Below are 20,611 nucleotides of genomic sequence, written 5' to 3' on the forward strand. Positions count from 1 at the left end.
TTGTGTCCTTGAATGCCAAGAGCTAGGATGGCCCTGAGTGTCAGCTCCTGCCATTCTCTTCTGTGGACCCACCCTTTCCCTGTCATAGATTCCTGAAGAACCCAGGCACTCCAGAGGCTCTGGGAGGCAGATACCTCCTGTACAGTGAATATTAAGAGCAAAGGCTCTTAAGCAGCTGTGGATGTGAATGCTGCTCAGCCATTCCATAACCCTGCAGCCTTGGGAATGATGCCTAACTTCTAGGAGCCTCAGTTGCCTTATCTGTGAATTGGGGATTAGGTCTAATTGGTTGGGAGGTTGGAAGGTCATGTGGGATATCACTAAGGCTTCCAGCACACAACATTCAATGAATGTTAGCAATTCTCCTCCTCATTATCATTTTATTAGTTGTATTATTACACACATAGGTTGACTTTTTTGGTAACCACTTTATTGAGCTATAATTCACATACTATATAGTTCGTCTTTTAGGTCTATTTCTACTCTTTTATTCCAGCTGTGCAAGGTTCCTGCTGACCTGTTCTGTGAAGTCTCCTCCTGTGGCAGGTGGTAGGGGGAGGGTGTGGCTGTCACCGGCTGAGTCTGAGGTGGGGTATTTCCCACTCTTCCCTGATTCCAGAACCATGAGCCCGTCCCACAGATGCTGCTGGGTGGAGCAGGTGGTAAAGGCGAGGTTGAGGCCATTCCCATACACACCTCCCCGGGCATCACCATGAGTTGTTTCTGTCTCCACAGCCCCCAGACAGCCTCCAGATTCTGTAAGAATTCCGCCAGGTCCCTGGTGGCCTTTTACCACAAGGGCGCCCTGCCTTGTGAGTGCCACCCCACTGGGGCCACCGGCCCTCACTGCAGCCCTGAGGGTGGGCAGTGCCCATGCTGGCCCAACGTCATTGGGCGGCAGTGCACCCGCTGTGCAACAGGCCACTACGGATTCCCACGCTGCAAGCGTAAGTGCACGTTTCCCGTCACCCAAGGTCTGCTCTGGTCCCGTGTGGATGATGTTCATCAGGGGCAGGCTTCTTCAGTGACACTGTGCTAGAGACTCACCTGGAGATCTGGACAAATGCAGATTCTGATTCAGGAGACTGGGCTGGGGCCTGAGTCTCTACATTTCCAATAAACACCCAGGTGATGCCCATGCTGCTGGTCCATGGACCGCACTCTGAGTAGCAATGTTGTAGAAGATAAGTATTTGTGACTCCCCTGCTGTGTGGCCTATGCACTTGGCAAAGCAGGTGAGTGTGACAAGTCTTAAACCTCAGAGTCTTGGAGAGCTTGATCCCCTTCCTCACGGAAGCCGCTTCCATTTTTTTGGCCCAACCCAAACTCAGTTGAGATAGGACAGCCAGGGCCATGTGGCAGCGCTACTCACTGAATGAGAACGCATGGGACCTTTATCTAAGAACCATCCTGTGGTCCGAGGGGTAGGGTCAGCTCACTTCACGTGACTGCAGTGAAAAATGCAGTGTGCAGAGTCCCCATGCAGAGGCCAAGGAACAAGAACCCTGCTGCCAGGTCGTGTCCTGACCCTGGGCTCTGGAAGCGCAGGGTACTGGGGTGATGTGGATGTGGAGCCGCTTCAGGGAGCCTGAGAGCAGCCTCCTACCAATTTCCAGAATCCTTCGATGGTCCAGAGGCCCCATATGAGTGGCACACAGTGGCAGTGAGGTGGGCTCCTTGGAGGGTCTATCTTGGAGCTGGCTGGCGCAGCTGCTCCTCATTCCCCATCCACACTATCTGCCATGAGCATTTGGTGTGGTTGGTCTTGACTCCAAGAAATGGGCCTTTCAGATCCAAACATTTCTCTCTGACCCTTCAGAGGCTTCTGGAAAGCCTGGCAGCTGGTGAAGTGCTGCTGGAGCCCAGGCGGCCTTTGACCCTCACATGGTATTTCTTTATCCCCTGGCCAGCGTGCAGCTGTGGTCGGCGCCTTTGTGAAGAGATGACGGGGCAGTGCCACTGCCCTCCGCGCACGGTCAGGCCCCAGTGTGAGGTGTGTGAGACACACTCATTCAGCTTCCATCCCATGGCCGGCTGCGAAGGCTGCAATTGTTCCAGGAGGGGCACCATCGAGGCTGCCATGCCGGAGTGTGACCGGGACAGTGGGCAGTGCAGGTGAGCTGGGGGAGTAGCCTGTCCGCTTCTGTCACAGGGAGGTCGCGTGCCATCTGCCCACACACTGGTCATCGTCACTTTCTACTTCCCACCTGTCCAGGGGTGCCCTTTGTTGACCTCAGCGTGAGCTTCCCAGCCAGGATGGGTTGCAGTGGGTGGAGTGATTGGTCCCGTAGGCTGAGCTCGGCAGAGCCTGTGTGGACAGATTGCCAGTCATCTTGGGCCGGCAGCAGCCTTGCCCATTGACTCCAGCATGCTGTCACTAGGGGACTGTGTTCTGTGTGTGCCATGAGGCAAAACTAGGAGAAGAGTGATACATGCATAATGAAGGTATCTGTGTGCTTTGCTGGGATGCCTTGTGGTGAGCACCTGTCCATTTGTATTTAGGTATGAGCTTCATACCCTCCTTCTAGGGTTCGCTGGCAGTGTGGTTAAGGTCAATGCATGACAAAGTCTGAAATCCCACCTAGCTGAGATGGGCTGGAAGGGGAACTGAGGCCTCCACAGCAGGGCTTGGTGGGAGTGAGGAGGGAGTCAGGGTGAACAGGAGACAGGCTGGAGAGCCTGGCCTGAGAGTGGGGCTGCCCTCAGAGGACCACTGAGCAGTCCAGTACTTAATTACTAAGGGACAGGTGGAGACCTTGGCTCATGCAGATGCTGCATTGCTGAGAGGTTTGATTCAGAGGCTGCATTGGAACGTGGAGGCCGGTGTCACATGGTTCCAGGTGACAAGCCTGATCTCAGCAGGACTGGGTGGGGGCTGCAGGGGCCAGAGAAAGGGTATGGCTCCTAGAGGGAGAGACTGGTAAGAATTAGATCAGTGGTGATATGCCGGGGAAACTGAGTCAGAGGCCAGGCCAGGATGGCAGTGTGCAGGGGAAAGCAGAAGTTTCACCATGCACCCCACTCCCTTCAGCACGTACCCCAGGCACATGGATATTATGGAGTCGGTAGTTTGGGTGTGAGAGCCAGGAGGGCCTATGGCTGCTGGGGACAGGCCTCAGTGACTCCCACTTGAGGGCGGCTGTGGTAGTCTCCCATGACTGCCATCAACAAATGCCACAAAGAATGCTAAAATAACAGAAATTTATTCTTACACATTTCTGGAGCCTAGAAATTAAAAATCAAGATGTCGGCAGGGTTGGTTTCTTCCGGAGGGTCTGCAAGAGAACCTGTTCCATGCCTTTCTCTTCGCCTTTGGTATGCAGGTATTCCTGGGAGTCCCTGGGCTGTTGGCTGCATCACTGCAACCTCTGCCTCCGCCATTACATGCTGTTCTCCCTGTGTGTCTCTGTCTTCCTGTAGCATTTCCCTCTCTGTACGTGTCTCTGTCTCTTCTCATTTTCTTATAAGGACACCAGTCATACTGGCTTAAGGCCCACTGTACTGTGATATAACCTCATCTTAACTTAATTACATCTCTAAAGACCCTGTTTCCAAATAAGGTCACATTCTCAGGTACTGGGAGGTAGAACTTGGACAGATCTTTTGTGGGGATACAGTTCAACTCTCTATAGCAGCGACGTTTGCTTTTCTAAGGAAGTCCCCTTAACCACACCTTTAATTGTTATCTGGTGCCTACCAACTCCTTTATAATACTGGAACCTTGTAAGGAAGCTGGGAGAAAAACTTGAATCATGAAACATTCCAAGTCTTTAAAACCACAGGTGTGAGTCCTGCCTGTGTCAGCTCAGTCACTCAAGAACCGGAGGGGATACCTGTGTTTAATCACACGAAGCAAAGGAACCAAGGGGGAGATGGAGAATCAGTTTTCAGGCAGGAAGAGAAGCAGTAGAGTTTTCAAAGGGAGTGGTTTGTCAACAATAAATCACTGCAAATGGAACTTCACACACAATTTCTCAATGCTGCTGTCACAGAAAAAGGAAACCAAGAGTGCTTTAAAAAATGTTTTAATCTTGTTAAGGCACCAGAAGATGATGGATGGATTTACTGTAGTATTTTATGTAAAAATTCTAAGGAATTTTATTTTTAACAAACTGTCACTGCCAATGATAATTTAATAGACTGGAATATTCCTAACTCAGGATAGAGGCATGTCTATAGTAAGTTTTGCCCAAACCTGACAGCATCAACAGAAATGGAATCTTACAGACTTGTATTACACTTAAACCAAGATGTAAAACTGTTTACTTTGAACTTAGGAAAGGGACGATAATGACCTAATGGGATAACGCATCTTCTCATGATCAAAATGGATTTGTCATAAAAGGGCCTTGGCAGAAAATGTAAGAAAATTTACATTACTGTAAATTGCACAAATTGCCCATGATAATTTCAGTGTAAATGCTGAAAAAGCTTTTGATTGCCTGAAGGGATTACTTCTTTATAAAATATTAGAGGAAAAACTATTTTTTTTCCTCCTTAGAAAATTTCCTTTATGAAGAATATGTTTAGAGGAGTCTAAAGCTCATGTGAAAGAAATAATCAGAGATACCTAGAGTTTGTGAGAAAAAGGAAAACACATTCTTTCACAGTCTTGTCCTGCAGTTGTACAAATCATCACAAACTGCAAAGCTGAAAAATTGCAATTTTCAAATTGTATTTAACTACTTATAAGCATTCAACTTTATCATACTATAAGAAAATCAAACTGTTACAAATATTCATCTACTTTAAAATGAATTACAAAAATAATTTTAGCAATCCACAATACTCACTCTTTACTTAAGTCAACCTGGTGTTGTAGTTTTAGAGGCAATGAGAATAAATTGGAACCATAAAACTGAGCCTTCGACTCACCTTTGGCAAGTCCTAGCTATGAGACTGGGCAAGTCATTTTGTCTGCCTGGCTTTCAGCTTCTTACTCTGTAAAATGAAGTTTAGTAAAATCATCTCTAACTTCCTATCTAAATTTAAAATTCTGATTCTATTTCTTTTTCAATCTCTGATTGTATCACGGACTATATTGCGTAATTATCAAAAGGTCTATTATTCTGGCCAATTCTATCAAGATCAAAAAGATGCTTATATTGATCAAAACTTCATTTTTTTGGCACAACAAGACAGCACATATATCTATTCATAGCGATGAAAAAGTAAATTTGCATCTGCTCCTAGTAATGGAAGATATGTGCCATCAGATTCTCTGAACATACAAAAGGGCTAGAATATCTTCGGAAGACTTTATCCATCTGTGTCAGACGTGAGGAAGCTGGAGATCCCTGATAGTAAAAGCTGCTGTGCTGTTGATCACGTCCAAGCTATTTTCAGATTGATCAAAGGAGATGGCAGTCCACCTGGACATCCAGCGAAGCCACGTGTACCTCATGCCTTTTCAGAAGGGTAGTAGCCACAGGAAACATTTGGGGATGCCCTCTATATCTCCACTCAGGTTTACTAAGCCTTTGTGTTAAATGGAGAAATTAAAAACCAGAAAAGGTCATAGACTTGGTGTTCTCAGAACAGAAGGGCTTCCAGCTAGGCATCAATTCCTGAGCCCTAACAACTTGGAGAGGCAATTTCTTTGATGCACTTCATCAAATAATCTGTGAGGCTGGCCAGGCAGCGTGCAGGCACTGGGATGTGCTGTTGACACAGTGGTGACCGCTGTGACAGCCACATAGAAGGAGCTCAGGGTTCTCACCTGCACGCCCTCTGTTGTCCTTCGTCTTCTGTAACACTGGCATCTTCTTCTAACCTCTATGATGGTGCTTCTCTGGCCATTTCACTGGCTTCATTTTTCTCCTTCTGCCCCCAGACCAAGAGGATGTGTGGTGTGAGTTGCGTCCTGTCTCTGCCGCTCACTGTCTGGGTGACCTCAGGTATATTACTTCTGTCCTCTGGGCCTTAGGTCTTCATCTGTAAAATAAGGATCCTGGAGGCACCTACCTCATAAAGTCCTTTAGAGGGTTAAATATCCTCTGTGAACACACTGAAAGCAGCACCTGATACACTCTGAGCACCCAGTAAGTATTAGCTGTTGTGGTTATTTGCCAAGGTCATGGCTGTCTGCCTTCCTCCCTCTATGGTTTGTCCTTGAGACTCCACCCATTCTCCTAGCTTCAGCCACCCTCACTCCTGGATGATTCCCAGATCCACAGCTCCAGTCCTGATCCTTGAGGGCTATCCTATTCCACCTTTATTGCAAATCAACTCAACCTGGGTTCTCTTATTGGCTTCACACAGGTAGCCTTGGACAAGTTCCCTAAGCTCTTTGGGCTCCTGTCTCCTCACATGTATTATGAAAAGTTAGATTGGATAATCGTTAACTCCTGAATTCTACAATACTGATCCTATCTCTGAAACCCATGTCATTGTCTTCCCTTTCAAGCCATTTCTCCCTTTCGGTTAAAAAAAAATATTCTACTTAATGGTAACAGCCTCTTTCCAGTCCTTTAAGCCTGAAATCCGAGTATCATCTTAGAATCAACCCATTTTCCCTACAGCCAGTCAGGTGTCAACTTCCGGCAAGGGACGTATTATCCCCCTTCCTTTCCATGGCTGTCTACTGCCTGGTTAAGTCCTTTTACCACTTCATGTTCAGATGATATTGATGCTTTCCTAGTTGGCCTTCCTTTTCCTGGTTTACTCATTCATTCTTTCTTTTTTGGCTCTTTAAAAGGAATATACTAAATTGACAATTATACTGGGATTCAAATATCTGTCTTTCCCTTAATTTTGTTCACAAACACATGGTACTATTAGTCTGTGAACTTGAGACAATGTTGATAAATGCATACATGTTTATGATTTTATCTTCTTTTTGTTTTATGTCAGCCTACCCTTAAATGTGATTTTATCTTCTTGGCATGTATTTTTGTTTGTTTTTGTTATTTTAATGAGGATGAAACATCTCCCTCAGTTCCTTGTGAGGTTTTTTTCCTTTCTCTTAAATGTTATTTTGTATGTGTTTTGTTGCTCAAAATGCATCTAATACCTACTCCAGTTTGGGTGCTGTGCTTCCTGTGGAAGGCACACATGTTTGTGGTCTGGTGGGGGCACCTCTTCTAACCAAGAGTGACAGTGCAGCATGGTGAGTGCCATATTGTGTGTGGGCTGTTATGGGAACACCACTTCCATGACATCACATTCTTTGCTCAAGAACTTTCCTTAATTCCCCATTGTCTAATAGGATAAAGACCAACTTTCCATGATTTGTCTTCTATCTACCCTAACTTTTAGTGCCTTTTTGTTTTTTCTGCTTTCTTCTCTGGCTTGGTTTTCTCACTTCCTCTAAACACTTTTTGTCTGTGTTCTGTTCTCCAGTTGTGAAAGGGCTCCCTTCTCCTCTCCTACTATCGCCAAATTATGCCTGTCCTTCAAGGATTTTTGTGTTAAAAGTACAAACTCAAAGAATGCAAGGAGCCTTCTACGAGTCCACAGAGATCGCCTCATCATCTCATTGGCCAAAGCAAGTTGACTGCTTAGCCAGCTTCTCCCTTAATTTCCACATTCTAGGTCCTGTGTCCTCAGTGAAACATGTCCACGTCAAGACTGACTTATTCTACTTTGTCCCCTCCCTCCCATGTCCCCTAACAAAGGAATGTGTATGTAGAAGGCACTCAATAATTCTTGAGTGAATAAATAAATAAATAAATAAGGTAGATTTTGGGCTCTAGATTAAAACTGGACTTTGATATGAGCATAATATAAAGGGCCCTACAGTGTTTATTTATTTATTTATTTGAGATGGAGTTTCGCTCTTGTTGCCCAGGCTGGAGTGCAGTGGCATGATCTCGGCTCACCGCAACCTCTGCCTCCAGGGTTCAAGCGACTCTCCTGCCTCAGCCTGCCGAGTAGCTGGGATTACAGACATGCACCACCACACCCAGCTAATTTTGTATTTTTAGTAGAGATAGGGTTTCTCCATGTTGGTCAGGCTGTTCTCGAACTCCCGACCTCAGGTGATCCACTGCCTCAGCCTCCCAAAGTGCTGGAATTACAGGCATGAGCCATTGCACCCGGCCCCTACAGTGTTTAATGACCAAAGGATGCAGCTCACCCCAACACATCTGGGCCTGATTCTCTGAGACATGGCAAGCACCCACCCATGCCCAGATGTTGTTACAAAACGTTTGGCCAGGAGTCCCATTGCTGTGGAGATAAATTCTCTTGACCTGCCTCCCCAGAATTGCCATTCTGCAGCTACTCCTTGGGTACCAGAAATTCTGAGGGCTGTTCCTTGGGTACCATAAATTCGCTGTAGAGAAACATACCAAGTCAGGCCGACATGAGGTCATTTTAAAGGATGTTCAGCCAGACTTTCAAGAGGAAATGTCCTCTTCCTTCCCTATTGTCATGGCATCACCAAAAACTTCCCTATTGTCATGGCAACACCAAAAACTGTCTTTGCACAGGATGCATAACTCAATGATCTAAACATTGCAGTACTCAAGAATATAGATATTGTTTTGGTTCACCCTGGCCTAGCAGGCCCAGCAGGGCCACTCAGGGCCCCATTTGCAGGCCTCTGCTCCCCTCCCTCTGCTCTGTTGGCTTTTTTCCCATCTGCTTTAGTGCTCTCAGCTGCTACCCATGTGCTGTGTGAGGCTCAGAGCTTGGTCCTATATTACTGACTGGCCACACCTTCTCAGTCACTCTCTTTCCACTGGATCATCTCACATACATTCTAAAATAAACACACAGGCCAGTCATGATTTTGCTTCCCTTCCTCCTTGTCTGGACAAGCAGCTTCCACAGCTGCCCTTGCTGCAGGTACTCTTGTTCCTTTCCTTTCCAGTGAAGTGAAAATATAAAACGTGGCCGGGCACGGTGGCTCACGCCTGTAATCCCAGCACTTTGGGAGGCCGAGGCGGGTGGATCATGAGGTCAGGAGATCGAGACCATCCTGGCTAACATGGTGAAACCCCGTCTCTACTAAAAATACAAAAAATTAGCTGGGCATGGTGGCGGGCGCCTGTAGTCCCAGCTACTTGGGAGGCTGAGGCAGGAGAATGGCGTGAACCCGGGAGGCGGAGCTTGCAGTGAGCAGAGATTGCGCCACTGCACTCCAGCCTGGGCGACAGAGCGAGACTCTGTCTCAAAAAAAAAAATAAAAATAAATAAATAAATAAATAAAAAGAAAAAGAAAAGAAAATATAAAACACAGGCTCCAGGGCCAGGTGCGGTGGCTCACGCCTGTAATCTCTGCACTTTGGGAGGCCAAGGCAGGTGGATCACGAGGTCTGGAGATTGAGACCATCCTGGCTAACACGGTGAAACCTCGACTCTCCTAAAAAAATACAAAAAATTAGCCGGACGTGGTGGCGGGTGCCTGTAGTCCCAGCTACTCGGGAGGCTGAGGCAGGAGAATGGCGTGAACCCAGAAGGCAGAGCTTGCAGTGAGCCGAGATCGCGCCACTGCACTCCAGCCTGATGACAGAGCGAGACTCCATCTCAAAAATAAATAAATAAAAAATTTAAAAATTAAAAAAAATAAACGACACACACAAAAAAAACAGGATCCTGTCTGCGTGACCTCACCTTCCAGGTCCCCGCCCAGATCACTTGCTCAGGGGACACTCTGAGCTGTGCCCACCAATGGTGTTCAGTGTGTGAGTTGCTCACCTACCACCAGCATCTTATTAATTCACCTTTGGCCAGAAGCCCCGCATGTTTGCTAAAAGAAACGTTCAGACCTTGGGATGCCAGTCTGCCTGGTTGGCACTTCATGGCAACACTGTCCCTCTGTGCACGGTGTTCTTTCCTTCACTGCCAGGAAAAGAGAAGCAAGGTTCACCCAGCCTACGTCGGGCCATCTCCAAAGGCCTTCTTCTGTTCTGAGGCTTCTCTCTCTGATGGCTTTTATTTTGGGAGGGGTCATCTGCTCTCTCTTCTTTCCGGTCTCTAGACCACCAAAGTCCTTGTGCTCCACACTTGCTGTCTCTCCAGAAATAAGGAATCAACTGAGAACAGGCGTTACATTTTTGCCAGACTGCCTGATTACATTTAGTCCGAGGGTCACAAGAAGAGAGCAGTTGTTATTAACCTGGGGCCAGGAGCCCTCTGATGGAGAATGCAAAATTGTATGTATATGAGAATGAGTCTTTCTGTGAGTTTAGTGGACACTTTTCTGAGAATATGGCCCATAGTTTACCCAGCTTTCCAAAAGAGTCTCTGATCCTCTCCCAAAGTTTACAATCCACTGCACTAGAGCCATCCACTTCAAGCAGAACATTTATACTCTATACCTACATTGCTCTAAGTGTGGTTTTGAGGCTACTTCCTTATGGAATCATTTCTGCAGATATCAAGTAGGGAGAGGTGAGAGGGATGGGGCTGAAAGATGGAACTTGCCAGCAGGTCTTGCAAGTAATGCTGAGTTAGTCCTTTTAGGTGTGCTGAGTGGACAGAAAGGCACCGTCTCCTCCCCTTAGCCCATGTCACAGCTAGAATAGTAATAGCAAATACTTACATGTGTGCAAGCAAGTACTGTAAGGTTTTTACATGTAATATTTAATCCTCACAACAATTCTGTGAAGTAGGTATTGTTACCTCCATTTTTATAGATGAAGAAACTTGGTTGTAAAGTGACCAATTTGCCCAAGGTCCAGTAAGTGGTAGAGTTGGGATTCAAAGCAGGTTACCTGGTTCCGAGTTTATGTTCTTAATCCCATACAAAATCGTTTATAAGCAGATATTTGCCAAAGGGAAATAAGCAGATATTTGCCAAAGAGAAACTTAATGGGATATGAAGAGTCGTATTTAACTTTTTTAGGATGGTCACTGGGTTAGGATATTTTCACAGGTATTAGGAGATAGGTGATGGCCTACATTTGGTAGTAATTGAACAATAAAATGTTATTGCCTATATGCCAATAAAAACGTATTTCTAATACTTCCCTTAGTCCCACAGAAGAGAATCAGTGTGTAGGTAGATCCCAGCTCTGAATGCAGTGCTTGGCTCCCCAGGGCTCGCAGCAGTTTCTCTTCCCCTCCCCAACCTCGAGTTCTGGGTTCTCCTGGCACGGCCATAGCCCACTGCTTTTCTGCCTCTGCTCAGCTGTTTGTGTTTTCTTGTCTGCCTGGATCTTCAGTTAAAAGGACCTGCAGATGGATGAGGGTGGATGACTCAGAGTGACCCTCCCACCCCACACTGTGCTTTCCTCTGAGCTCTGGCCCTTGCAGGTAACAAGGGACGTTAAGATCCACTCTGTCACCCAAGCAGGGAAACTGGGAGTCTTCCTTGTCTTCTCTTCTTTCCTCTACTCCTCATCCAGAATCTTACAATTCCCAGAAACCTCACCCCAAAATAGTTTGGGAGCCCATCCCTCCTCCCCATCTGGATACCTTTGCCCTAGGTCAGCCCCCAGTCTCTCTCCTGATTTGACAGCCTGCTGCTGCTGCTGCTGCTGGAATTCACCCTCCAGGCTCCATCCTTCACACAAGTCCAACCACACCCTTTCCTCCTTAACAGCTTTTCATGACAGTGTTCCCCTGTTTGTAACTTGCCATGTGCCAGGCACTGGGATGAAATTTTGCATGCACTGCCTCATGGGTTCCCAGCAATCCCAGGAGGCAGCAGCTACCGTGTTCTGTCCCTCATAGGTATGAAAAGCAGGCTTTGGGAAGTTAAAGAACTTGCTAAGATGGTGTGTCTCATATGGTCAGAGCTGGATTAGAACTGCAGCCTTGCACGCACAGGTCTCAGCTACTGCGCTGTGCTGCCGTGTTCAGCCCCTCTGTCCTGATGATCTGACACCATCTACCTCCTCAGGCCATGGGGCAGCATTCGCTGCCTGGACATCTGCCCCAGCAGCACCATGCTTGTGTTGTTCCCTGGACACACTGAGTGATCTCCCGCTCTGTTCCTTCTGTCTGGAATGCGCATCCCAACTGCTACCCCATGACTCTGCCCTTTAAAGCTCAGGTCAGGAGTCATTTCCCCCAGGGAAACTTGTCACCTGCTACTCCTCTGAACCTCAGTTAGACTCTGTGTATATTGTCATCATTTCCACTTATGGGCCATCTGCGGGAGCCCTCCAGGCTCGGGGGCCATGTCCCTTCTTGCGCCCTCAACACCTAGTGCTAAGCCTGACCCATCTACGACGGTCATCCATGACCATCCACAGTGGCCATTGGTCAATGACCTACATTCTGTAAATGCCTTTTATCTGCCTCTCTCCATTCTGCCTTGGACCATAAGCAGGCATTGTATCTATTTAACTGGCTTTGCGCACCAATTAGTCCACTATAGTGTAAGTGAGCACTTTAAAATTGTGTGTACAAAGATGATGATTTTTGCTTCCTTTACTTTGTGTACAGATGCAAGCCCAGAATCACAGGGCGGCAGTGTGACCAATGTGCTTCCGGGTTTTACCGCTTCCCTGAGTGTGTTCCCTGCAATTGCAACAGAGATGGGACTGAGCCAGGAGTGTGTGACCCAGGGACCGGAGCTTGCCTCTGCAAGGTAAGAGAGATCGTGCAATGCCAGACACCAGCTGCCGGTCAGCAGGAAAGTGCTTCATGTTGAGTCAACATAGAAAAGTATGTGGGAAATGGGACTGACCCATAAGAGATGTTGCTAGTGTGTGTAGCATTTTATAGTCATGATCTCATTTTACAGAAATAGTTAGGAGGCAAGACCCCTTTTATCTTTTGGAGAGGTCTCAGACCGCCTTAGAATCTAATGACGGATATAGACCCTTTCCAGAAAAATCAGCACAAACTTTTACCTACAGTTTCATGAGGTTCATAGGTTTCCCTAAAACCCATTCCTGGACCATGGACTCCAGGTGATCATCTCGGCTCCAAGGGGTTCCACCAGGTTGTAGGAGACCTTCTAATTCCCAGGAGATGTTTTAAGGTGGTGATGAGTGAGATGAATTGGTCTCCCCATCCTGTGAACCATGTGGTGCTATTTCTCTACTTGCAAGATGCCCCAGGGGCATCTTATGAAATTTAGAGAATTCTCTCCTCCATTTGTGTGTGGTATAAAAGTTTAAACAATTAACATGGGATGAAAGCTTAATAATTAACATCTCTTTTAATGTTTTGCTCACATTCTCATCCTAACATCTTGTGTTGGTATTTAATTTGTGCAAGTAGCTAATTGCAACTAGGGAAATTTTGGAAGATGTGATCTCTTACTTCATGTTTTGCTTCAATAGGAAAATGTAGAAGGCACAGAGTGTAATGTGTGTCGAGAAGGCTCATTCCATTTGGACCCAGCCAATCTCAAGGGTTGTACCAGCTGTTTCTGTTTTGGAGTAAATAATCAATGTCACAGCTCACATAAGCGAAGGACTAAGGTATGCATTGACAGAAAGTGCTGGGGAACATTTTGTACATGGATTTGTTAAATGATAAGCATATCCTTCGCTGCTCCTTGGCCTGCAGCATTTTAAAATTCTTGTTTCCTGAATTTGTCAGGTGTTTGCTCGAATGTCATGTGCTCAGAGGGGCTTTCCTTCACCACTCCCTATAAAATAGCACACCTTGGACACTCTTGCTGACCTTACCCTTGTCTTCCCCATAGGAGTCATCACTCCCTATTTAATATTTTGTTTTAAAATTTGTTTATTGCCCTTCTTCTTTCATCCCTAGAATGGTGAGTTCCCTGATACACCCCTAGTGCCTAGAACAGGATCTGGGACATAATAGATGCCCAATAAATCTGATTAAATAAATTGAGTTTGTCATTTTCCCCCTTAAAAGAAAACCTTGTTTCTATACTCACAACACTCTAACACCAAATGTGTGGGTTTTTTTCCATACCAAAAATTCTCTGATTCTCCCAGACATTCCGGGGTGTCCTGCAATTCAATTCACTTCTGACACTCTCTACCTGGAGGTGGCATCAGACTGCACAGGCTAAGGGCTCAGTTCTTCCAGACTGCTCCCACTTCAGATGCCAGTTGCAAGTCCCAGGCCTCCAGTACTTCTCCAGTGCTTTGCTACAAGTTGGGGGTTCCCACAGCCCACTCCTCATGTTTATAATCTGCTATAATGGCTTCCAGAATTCAGGACACACTTTCCTTCCTATTGCTGTTTATTATAAAGAATATGATAAAGGATACAGAGCAGCAGCCAGGTGAATAGGTGTATAGGGTAAAGTCCAGAGGGTTCCAGGCATGGGAGTTAGGGCACACCACCCTCCTGGCATGCAGATGTGTTTACCCACCCAGGAGCTCTCCCAAACTACCATTTACGGTTTTTTTTGTTTGTTTGTTTGTTTTTTGGTGGCTCTTTCATGTAGGCGTGATTGATTAAATCATTAGCTATTGATAATTAACTCAATCTCTAGTCCCTCTCCCTTCCTCAGAGGTTGGGGGTAGGGCTGAAAGTCCCAACCCTCTTCCTACTTTGGTCTTCCTGTCTACAAGCCCCCATCCTTAAGCTACCCAGAGGACCCAGCCACCACTTATCTCATTAGCATACAAAAAGACACTATTACAGCATCAGAGTCCAAGGGTCTTAGAAGCTCTGGCTTCAGGAACTGTGGACTAAGACCAATTACTATGGCAAAAGATGCTCCTATCACCCCTATCATTCAGGAAATTACAAGGGTTTTAGGAGCTCTGTGCCAGAAACTGGTAGTAATAGCCAAATCCGTATCTCTCATGATGTCTTGTTATGTCACAATATCACACCCCTCATTTCTCATTTTTACTTCTCTTCTTTCTGTTTTGCTTTCCTTCTCACCTATTTTATCATATCTTTTCTTTGGCCACTTTTTTTTTTTTTTTTTGAGACAGGTCTCTGTTGCCTAGGCTGGAGTGTAGTGGTGTGATCACAGCTCATTGCAACCTTCGTTTCCAGGGCTCAAGCAATCTTCCTGCCTCAGCCTCCTGAGTAGCTGGGACTACAGGCATGCACCACCACACGTGGTTAATTTTTGTATTTTTTGTAGAGTCAGGGTTTTGCCATGCTGCCCAGGCTGGTCTCAAACTCCTGGGCTCAAGCAGTCCTCCCACTTCAGACTCCCACAGTGCTGGGACTACAGGTGTGAGTCACCACACCTGGCCTTCTTTGGGCATTTTTAAAATTAACTTCATAAAACTAAAACTTTTCTTGTTTTCTTTATTCCATGAACCAGTAACCTCATGCTTGCCTTCTTTGTGTGAGTCATGTCTTATATCCAACAAGTATTCAAAAAAAGATTTATTATTTTTTTTTTTAAGATGGAGTCTCGCTCTGTCACCCAGGCTGGAGTGCAGTGGCATGATGTTGGCTCACTGCAACCTCTGCTTCCCGGGTTCAAGCGATTCTTCTGCCTCAGGCTCCTGAGTAGCTGGAATTACAGGCATGCCCCACCACGCCCAGCTAATTTTTATATTTAATAGAAACAAGGTTTCACCACGTTGGCCAGGCAGGTCTTGAACTCCTGGCCTCAGGTGATCCACCCACCTCGGCCTCCCAAAGTGCTGTGATTACAGATGTGACCCACCACGCCTGGCCCAAAAAAGACTATTTTATATGTTTTACTGCCTGCCTATTTCGTATCTTTTACTGCCTGTCTCCTAAAAGGAGTATAGCTAGTAATTGGAAAAAAAAAAAAAACTTTGTAAATCTGCTCTGAAGTCTCTTATCCCCTGGGAACCAGAAAGCATTAATCCAATCCTATGCTTGCTCAATTCTTTCTTTTTTTTACCTCAAAATTAACTGGCTTCCTTTGTGACCAGGAAAAGATTTAATTTTGATGCTCCATTTAGAGAAAAATAATAATAGCAGGCCACTGAATTCCACATCACATTTTTCTTTATAAGGAGCTTGCCATTAAATGCGCCATGGTCCTAGTTTTTATTCATACACTTATTTCTTTATTATTCAAACACTCATTGATCACCTACTAAATGTCAAGAACAAGGATGTGTGCTGGGTTACAAAGATAAATCCCACATATGTAAGGCCACTGCCTTCCCAGAACTCCCAGTGGCAATCGGTCAGACCGGGCTCTGGCTCAGGAGGGCAGGTGCAGGAGGAGATGCATAAAGGAGCCCTCTGAGGCAAGGAGGCTGCCACAGGAGCTTTCTGTAGTACATCATGCACCCATCACCAGGGATGCCACGACCAAGAGGTTTCCATCCCTTGCTTCTCTCCCTCTTTCCAGTTTGTGGATATGCTGGGCTGGCGCCTGGAGACAGCAGACAGAGTGGACATCCCTGTCTCTTTCAACCCGGGCAGCAACAGCATGGTGGCAGATCTCCAGGAGCTGCCTGCAACCGTCAGCAGCGCGTCCTGGGTCGCACCCACCTCCTACCTGGGGGACAAGGTAATGATGTCCTGCTGTTCTTCTGGGCCCTCAGTGGGCCTCTGCTATTGCTGCGTGAGCATCATTTCCTGGAAATCTGGAAGGAAGCATCCAGCAGTTCAGGTTACTAACATTCCAGAAATGAGCTGAACTAAAAGTGAAGAAGAGACCCTGCCTCTTGCTGTGAGGGGCTGAGCAGGCACACACTGCACCCCACCCTCGCCATGCATGAACTACCAGCAAAGGAAATCACCCACAACGTTTTTCTCAGTTTTTACCTAATGTCAAAGAATTTTCCTCCAGGGAAATAACCATTTAAATAATATCTATTGCAAATGGGACATGCGTGCTTTTAAATGCCAATGCTGATAATTCTTTATTTTAAGGCAGAAGAAAGCCTCTTTGTTAGGAAAACAAAAGCTGACAAGTGACTCACAAGCTTATTAAAAGAAACGCAGGATCTGGTGGCAGTTTGACTTTCCTAAGTAGGATCGCATAGTTACACACTCCTCAGGAACTTAAAAAGCACTTGCTCTTCCTTTGCTGCATGAGTTATTATGCCAGAGGCTGGCCACCTCCACCCATTTTATGAGGACAGAAATGCAGGCTTCATGTGGAAACATGAGGTGACATAAGTTTCTTAGCAAGGGTGGAACTTGCTAACGGGTGGATTTCACAGGGCGTGGCTCAGGGGATGCCAAATTCTCACATTAGGAGGACTAAAATAATAGGGTCTCGTTGGCCTAAGGTCTCTAACTTTGTCTTCTGGGTGAAGGACTGTGGGTTTTGACATCTGAGTGTGGGAAATGTTGCCTCTGTCCTATGATCCCACTTCTCTCTCACTTAATACTCCTCTTTACCGCTATATGATGGGCCCATGTGTTGATTATCTATTGCTATGTAACAAATTACTCCAACACTTTGCAGCTTAAAGCAATAATGATTATCTTGGATGAGGAATTCAGGAGGGGATGGCCCAGAGTGTTCCTAGGTTACTCTCAAGATGTCAACCAGGGCTGTAGTCCCCTGGGACTGCAGCATCTGCTTCCAAGCTCACCCACATGGCTGTTAGCAGGCCTCTGCTTCTGGCTAGCTGTGGGCTGGAAGCCTCCATTTCTCAACACGTGAGACCCTCCATAGGCTACCTGAGGGTCCTCATGACATGACAGCTGGCTTCTCCCAAAGCAACTTATGGGGGGTAGGTAAGAGGGTGGGGGAGAGAGAGAGAGAGAGAGAGCTAGCTCAAGACAGAAGCTGCAGTGTTTTTGTAACCTAATTTCAGAGCTGCCATGCCCTCACTTCTCCTTTATTCTATTCATTAGCAGCGAGTCACTAAGCCCAGCCCACACTCAAAGGGAGGGGAATTTGGTGGCTCACGCCTGTAATCCCAGCACTTTGGGAGGCTGAGACAAGTGGATCATCTGAGGTCAGGAGTTTGAGACCAGTCTGGCTAACATGATGAAACACCTGTTTTTACTAAAAATACAAAAATTAGCTGGGCATGGTGGCAGGCGCCTGTAGTCCCAGCTACTCGGGAGGCGGAGCCAGGAGAATCATTTGAACCTGGGAGGTGGAGATTGCAGTGAGCTGAGCTTGAGCCATTGCACTCCAGCCTGGGCGACAGAGTGAGACTCTGTCTAAAACAAAACAAAACAAAACAAAACAAAAAGGAGGAGAGGGAATTAAGCCCCACCTCTTGAAGGCAGGAGTGCAAAGAATCTGTGGCCATGTTTTTAAAACCACTTTAAGCCCATCAAAACAGCAATACTTAATCATGATAATAATTCAAGACATTGCCTTGGAATACTTCCAGGCTTGAAGATCAAAGCTCTGTAAGGCTTTGTCAGGTTACAGACTCTAGGGAAAAGCTTCTGTTGAATGGGATCCTAGAAGAGTGTGGCTTCTTTCCCCTGCCTGCTCTAAGTTGTTGGCATTTTCCTATAGGTTATTTTGTTCTGTCTAATCAGAGGTGACCTTGCCTGTGATTTTCATCCTTCTGTCACTTCTTCCTTCTTGATTGTGTTTTACTTTAAGAGTGGGAGGTGTCAGGACCCAAGGTGTGAAGTAGCTGTCAGAAAACTGTGACCATTCATTCCATGTCCTCACCACCATCATGCTGCTTGTGAGACATTGAGAGGTCTGTGCACCTGCTGGAGTTGTCAGCCATGGCTACTGTACCCAGCAGAACTCACAATAATTTGGGAAATGTTCACCATCTGCTTTCAGGAGAATTGTTTTTGGAGAAACTTTATTTTTAGAGGTTCATTTTGTGACTGATAGGTATCCAGTTCTCTCAGTTAAAAAAGAAACCAATGGCCTAGATTTCCTAGAATAGTTGTGGATTAAATAAACATTTTGGTTTAGTAATCATATAGAAAAAAAAAAGGAATATGACTATTATTTTTCTTACTTTCTTTTTTTTTTTTTTTTTTTTTTGTTAAGAGATAGGGTCTTGTTCTGTTGCCCAAGCTGCACTGCAGTGGTACAATAATAGCTCACTGCAGCCTCAAACTCCTGGGCTCTGGGGACTGTTGTGGGGTGGGGGGAGAGGGGAGGGATAGCATTAGGAGATATACCTAATGCTAAATGACGAGTTAATGGGTGCAGCACACCAGCATGGCACATGTATACATATGTAACTAACCTGCACATTGTGCACATGTACCCTAAAACTTAAAGTATAATAATAATTTTAAAAAAAACAAAAAAACCAAAAAAACTCCTGGGCTCAAGCGATCTTTCCACCTCAGCTTCCTGAGTAACTGGGACTACAGGTGTACACCACCACACCTGGCTAATTTTTAAATATTTTTGTAGAGACAGGGTCTCGCTATATTGCCCTGGCTTGTCCCTAACTCCTGACCTCAAGTGATCCTTCTGCCTTGGCTTCCCAAAGTACTGAGATTATAGGCATGAGCTACTACACCCAGCCGTAGTTTTCTTTTTAATAAAGGTATCTTCTTGCTTGTAAAACTCAATCATGTTCATGCTAAACATTTCAAATGACATTAAAAATAGCATAAAGTAGAAAAAATACCATCCTCAACCCCACCTCCTAGATACAACCCTTGTTACCAGGTCGAGTGTGTTTCTTTCTACACTTTGTGTGCCTAAGTGCTTTTTATGTGGGTTGATGTTGACATCGTCTCTTTTAATGCTTGTGCTATTGATGCTATTAATTCCATTTTAGGTTTCTTCGTATGGTGGTTACCTCACTTACCAAGCCAAGTCCTTCGGCTTGCCTGGTGACATGGTTCTTCTGGAAAAGAAGCCGGATGTACAGCTCACTGTAGGTATCAGAGCATGACCTAAGTGGCAGGAAGTGGCGGTTGCAGTTGGTGCAGATCTAAATTTAGGACATCTTGATATGTGGCCTACAAAAAGTTTAGATTAAATCATTTCCAACATTTTGCAGAAACTAAATGAAAGTTGAAAGCATGTAGCATCTTTTCAGGATCCTGCCTCCTCTGACCAAATGGTGTCTGTCTTCTCTGCCTCCAAAATACTTAACCATATTTTGCTTTTGCCTCTCACAAGTTACTGCCTCGTGTTAAACTTTTTTTTTAACTTTTTTTATTTTTGTAGAGACAGGGTCTCACTGCGTTGCCCAGGCTGGAGTTGAACTCCTGGCCTCAAGCAATCCTCCTGCCTTGGCCTCCCCAAGCACTGGAGTTATAGGCACACACCACCATGGCCAGCTAATTTTTTAATTTTAATTTTTGTAGAAATAGATCTCACTATGTTGCCCAGGCTGGCCTCAAACTCCTAGGCTCAAGCAATTCTGCCTGCTCAGCCTCCCAAAGCTCTGGGATTACAGGCGTGAGCCACATGTCCAGCCACATATTAAGCATTTTTTATGTTTCTGTCTTTCAATTTCGTTTCGTAAATGTCTTTGAATCCTTCCCATGGGGCAAAATCATATTGTTGGACTCTGTAAAGGACAGGTGACCCCTTTTCTCAAAAGGAGGGGAGATTAGAGAAATATGCCAGGAACTCCAACCCACTGAACGGTAACTGTTGGAGGAGAGTCCAAACAAGGCCCTCTCAGTGCTGGGGTCTCGGTAGGGGGAATGGGAGTCATGTGGTCTGAGAGGCCCTTAGAAGACTTTGTGGTTCATTTTGAGCTAAGTCTTTAAGAATGGGCATAAGAAGACAAGTGCCCTTCCAGGGGCAGGGACTAAGGCTAACAGGACTCGGGGGTGGTACAGGGCAGGAGGCTGTGCTCATGGATGACCAGTCCAATGGGGCTGTATCATCAGTGTGTGCAGAGTCATTGAAAACCAGTCTGGAAGGGGTTGATGCTATAACAGGATTTTTAGTCTGCCTCCCTGGTTCAAGCAATTC

General features: G+C 45.9%; 1 protein-coding gene across 3 annotated transcripts in view; it reads left to right on the forward strand.

The window, feature by feature from the left end:
- The window catches only part of LAMA3 (laminin subunit alpha 3), a 279,433-nt gene that overhangs the window by 169,812 nt on the left and 89,010 nt on the right, over positions 1 to 20,611 (forward strand). For all 3 annotated transcript variants that reach the window (XM_054537712.2, XM_054537713.2, XM_054537714.2), the window contains 6 exons: positions 736 to 947; positions 1,911 to 2,115; positions 12,340 to 12,484; positions 13,185 to 13,325; positions 16,127 to 16,288; positions 19,458 to 19,556. In XM_054537712.2, coding sequence (XP_054393687.2) covers positions 736 to 947; positions 1,911 to 2,115; positions 12,340 to 12,484; positions 13,185 to 13,325; positions 16,127 to 16,288; positions 19,458 to 19,556 — 964 coding nt within the window. The remainder of the gene's footprint in view (positions 1 to 735; positions 948 to 1,910; positions 2,116 to 12,339; positions 12,485 to 13,184; positions 13,326 to 16,126; positions 16,289 to 19,457; positions 19,557 to 20,611) is intronic.

The sequence above is a fragment of the Pongo abelii genome, chromosome 17, assembly GCF_028885655.2.
Source record: "Pongo abelii isolate AG06213 chromosome 17, NHGRI_mPonAbe1-v2.0_pri, whole genome shotgun sequence".
NCBI lineage: Eukaryota > Metazoa > Chordata > Mammalia > Primates > Hominidae > Pongo > Pongo abelii.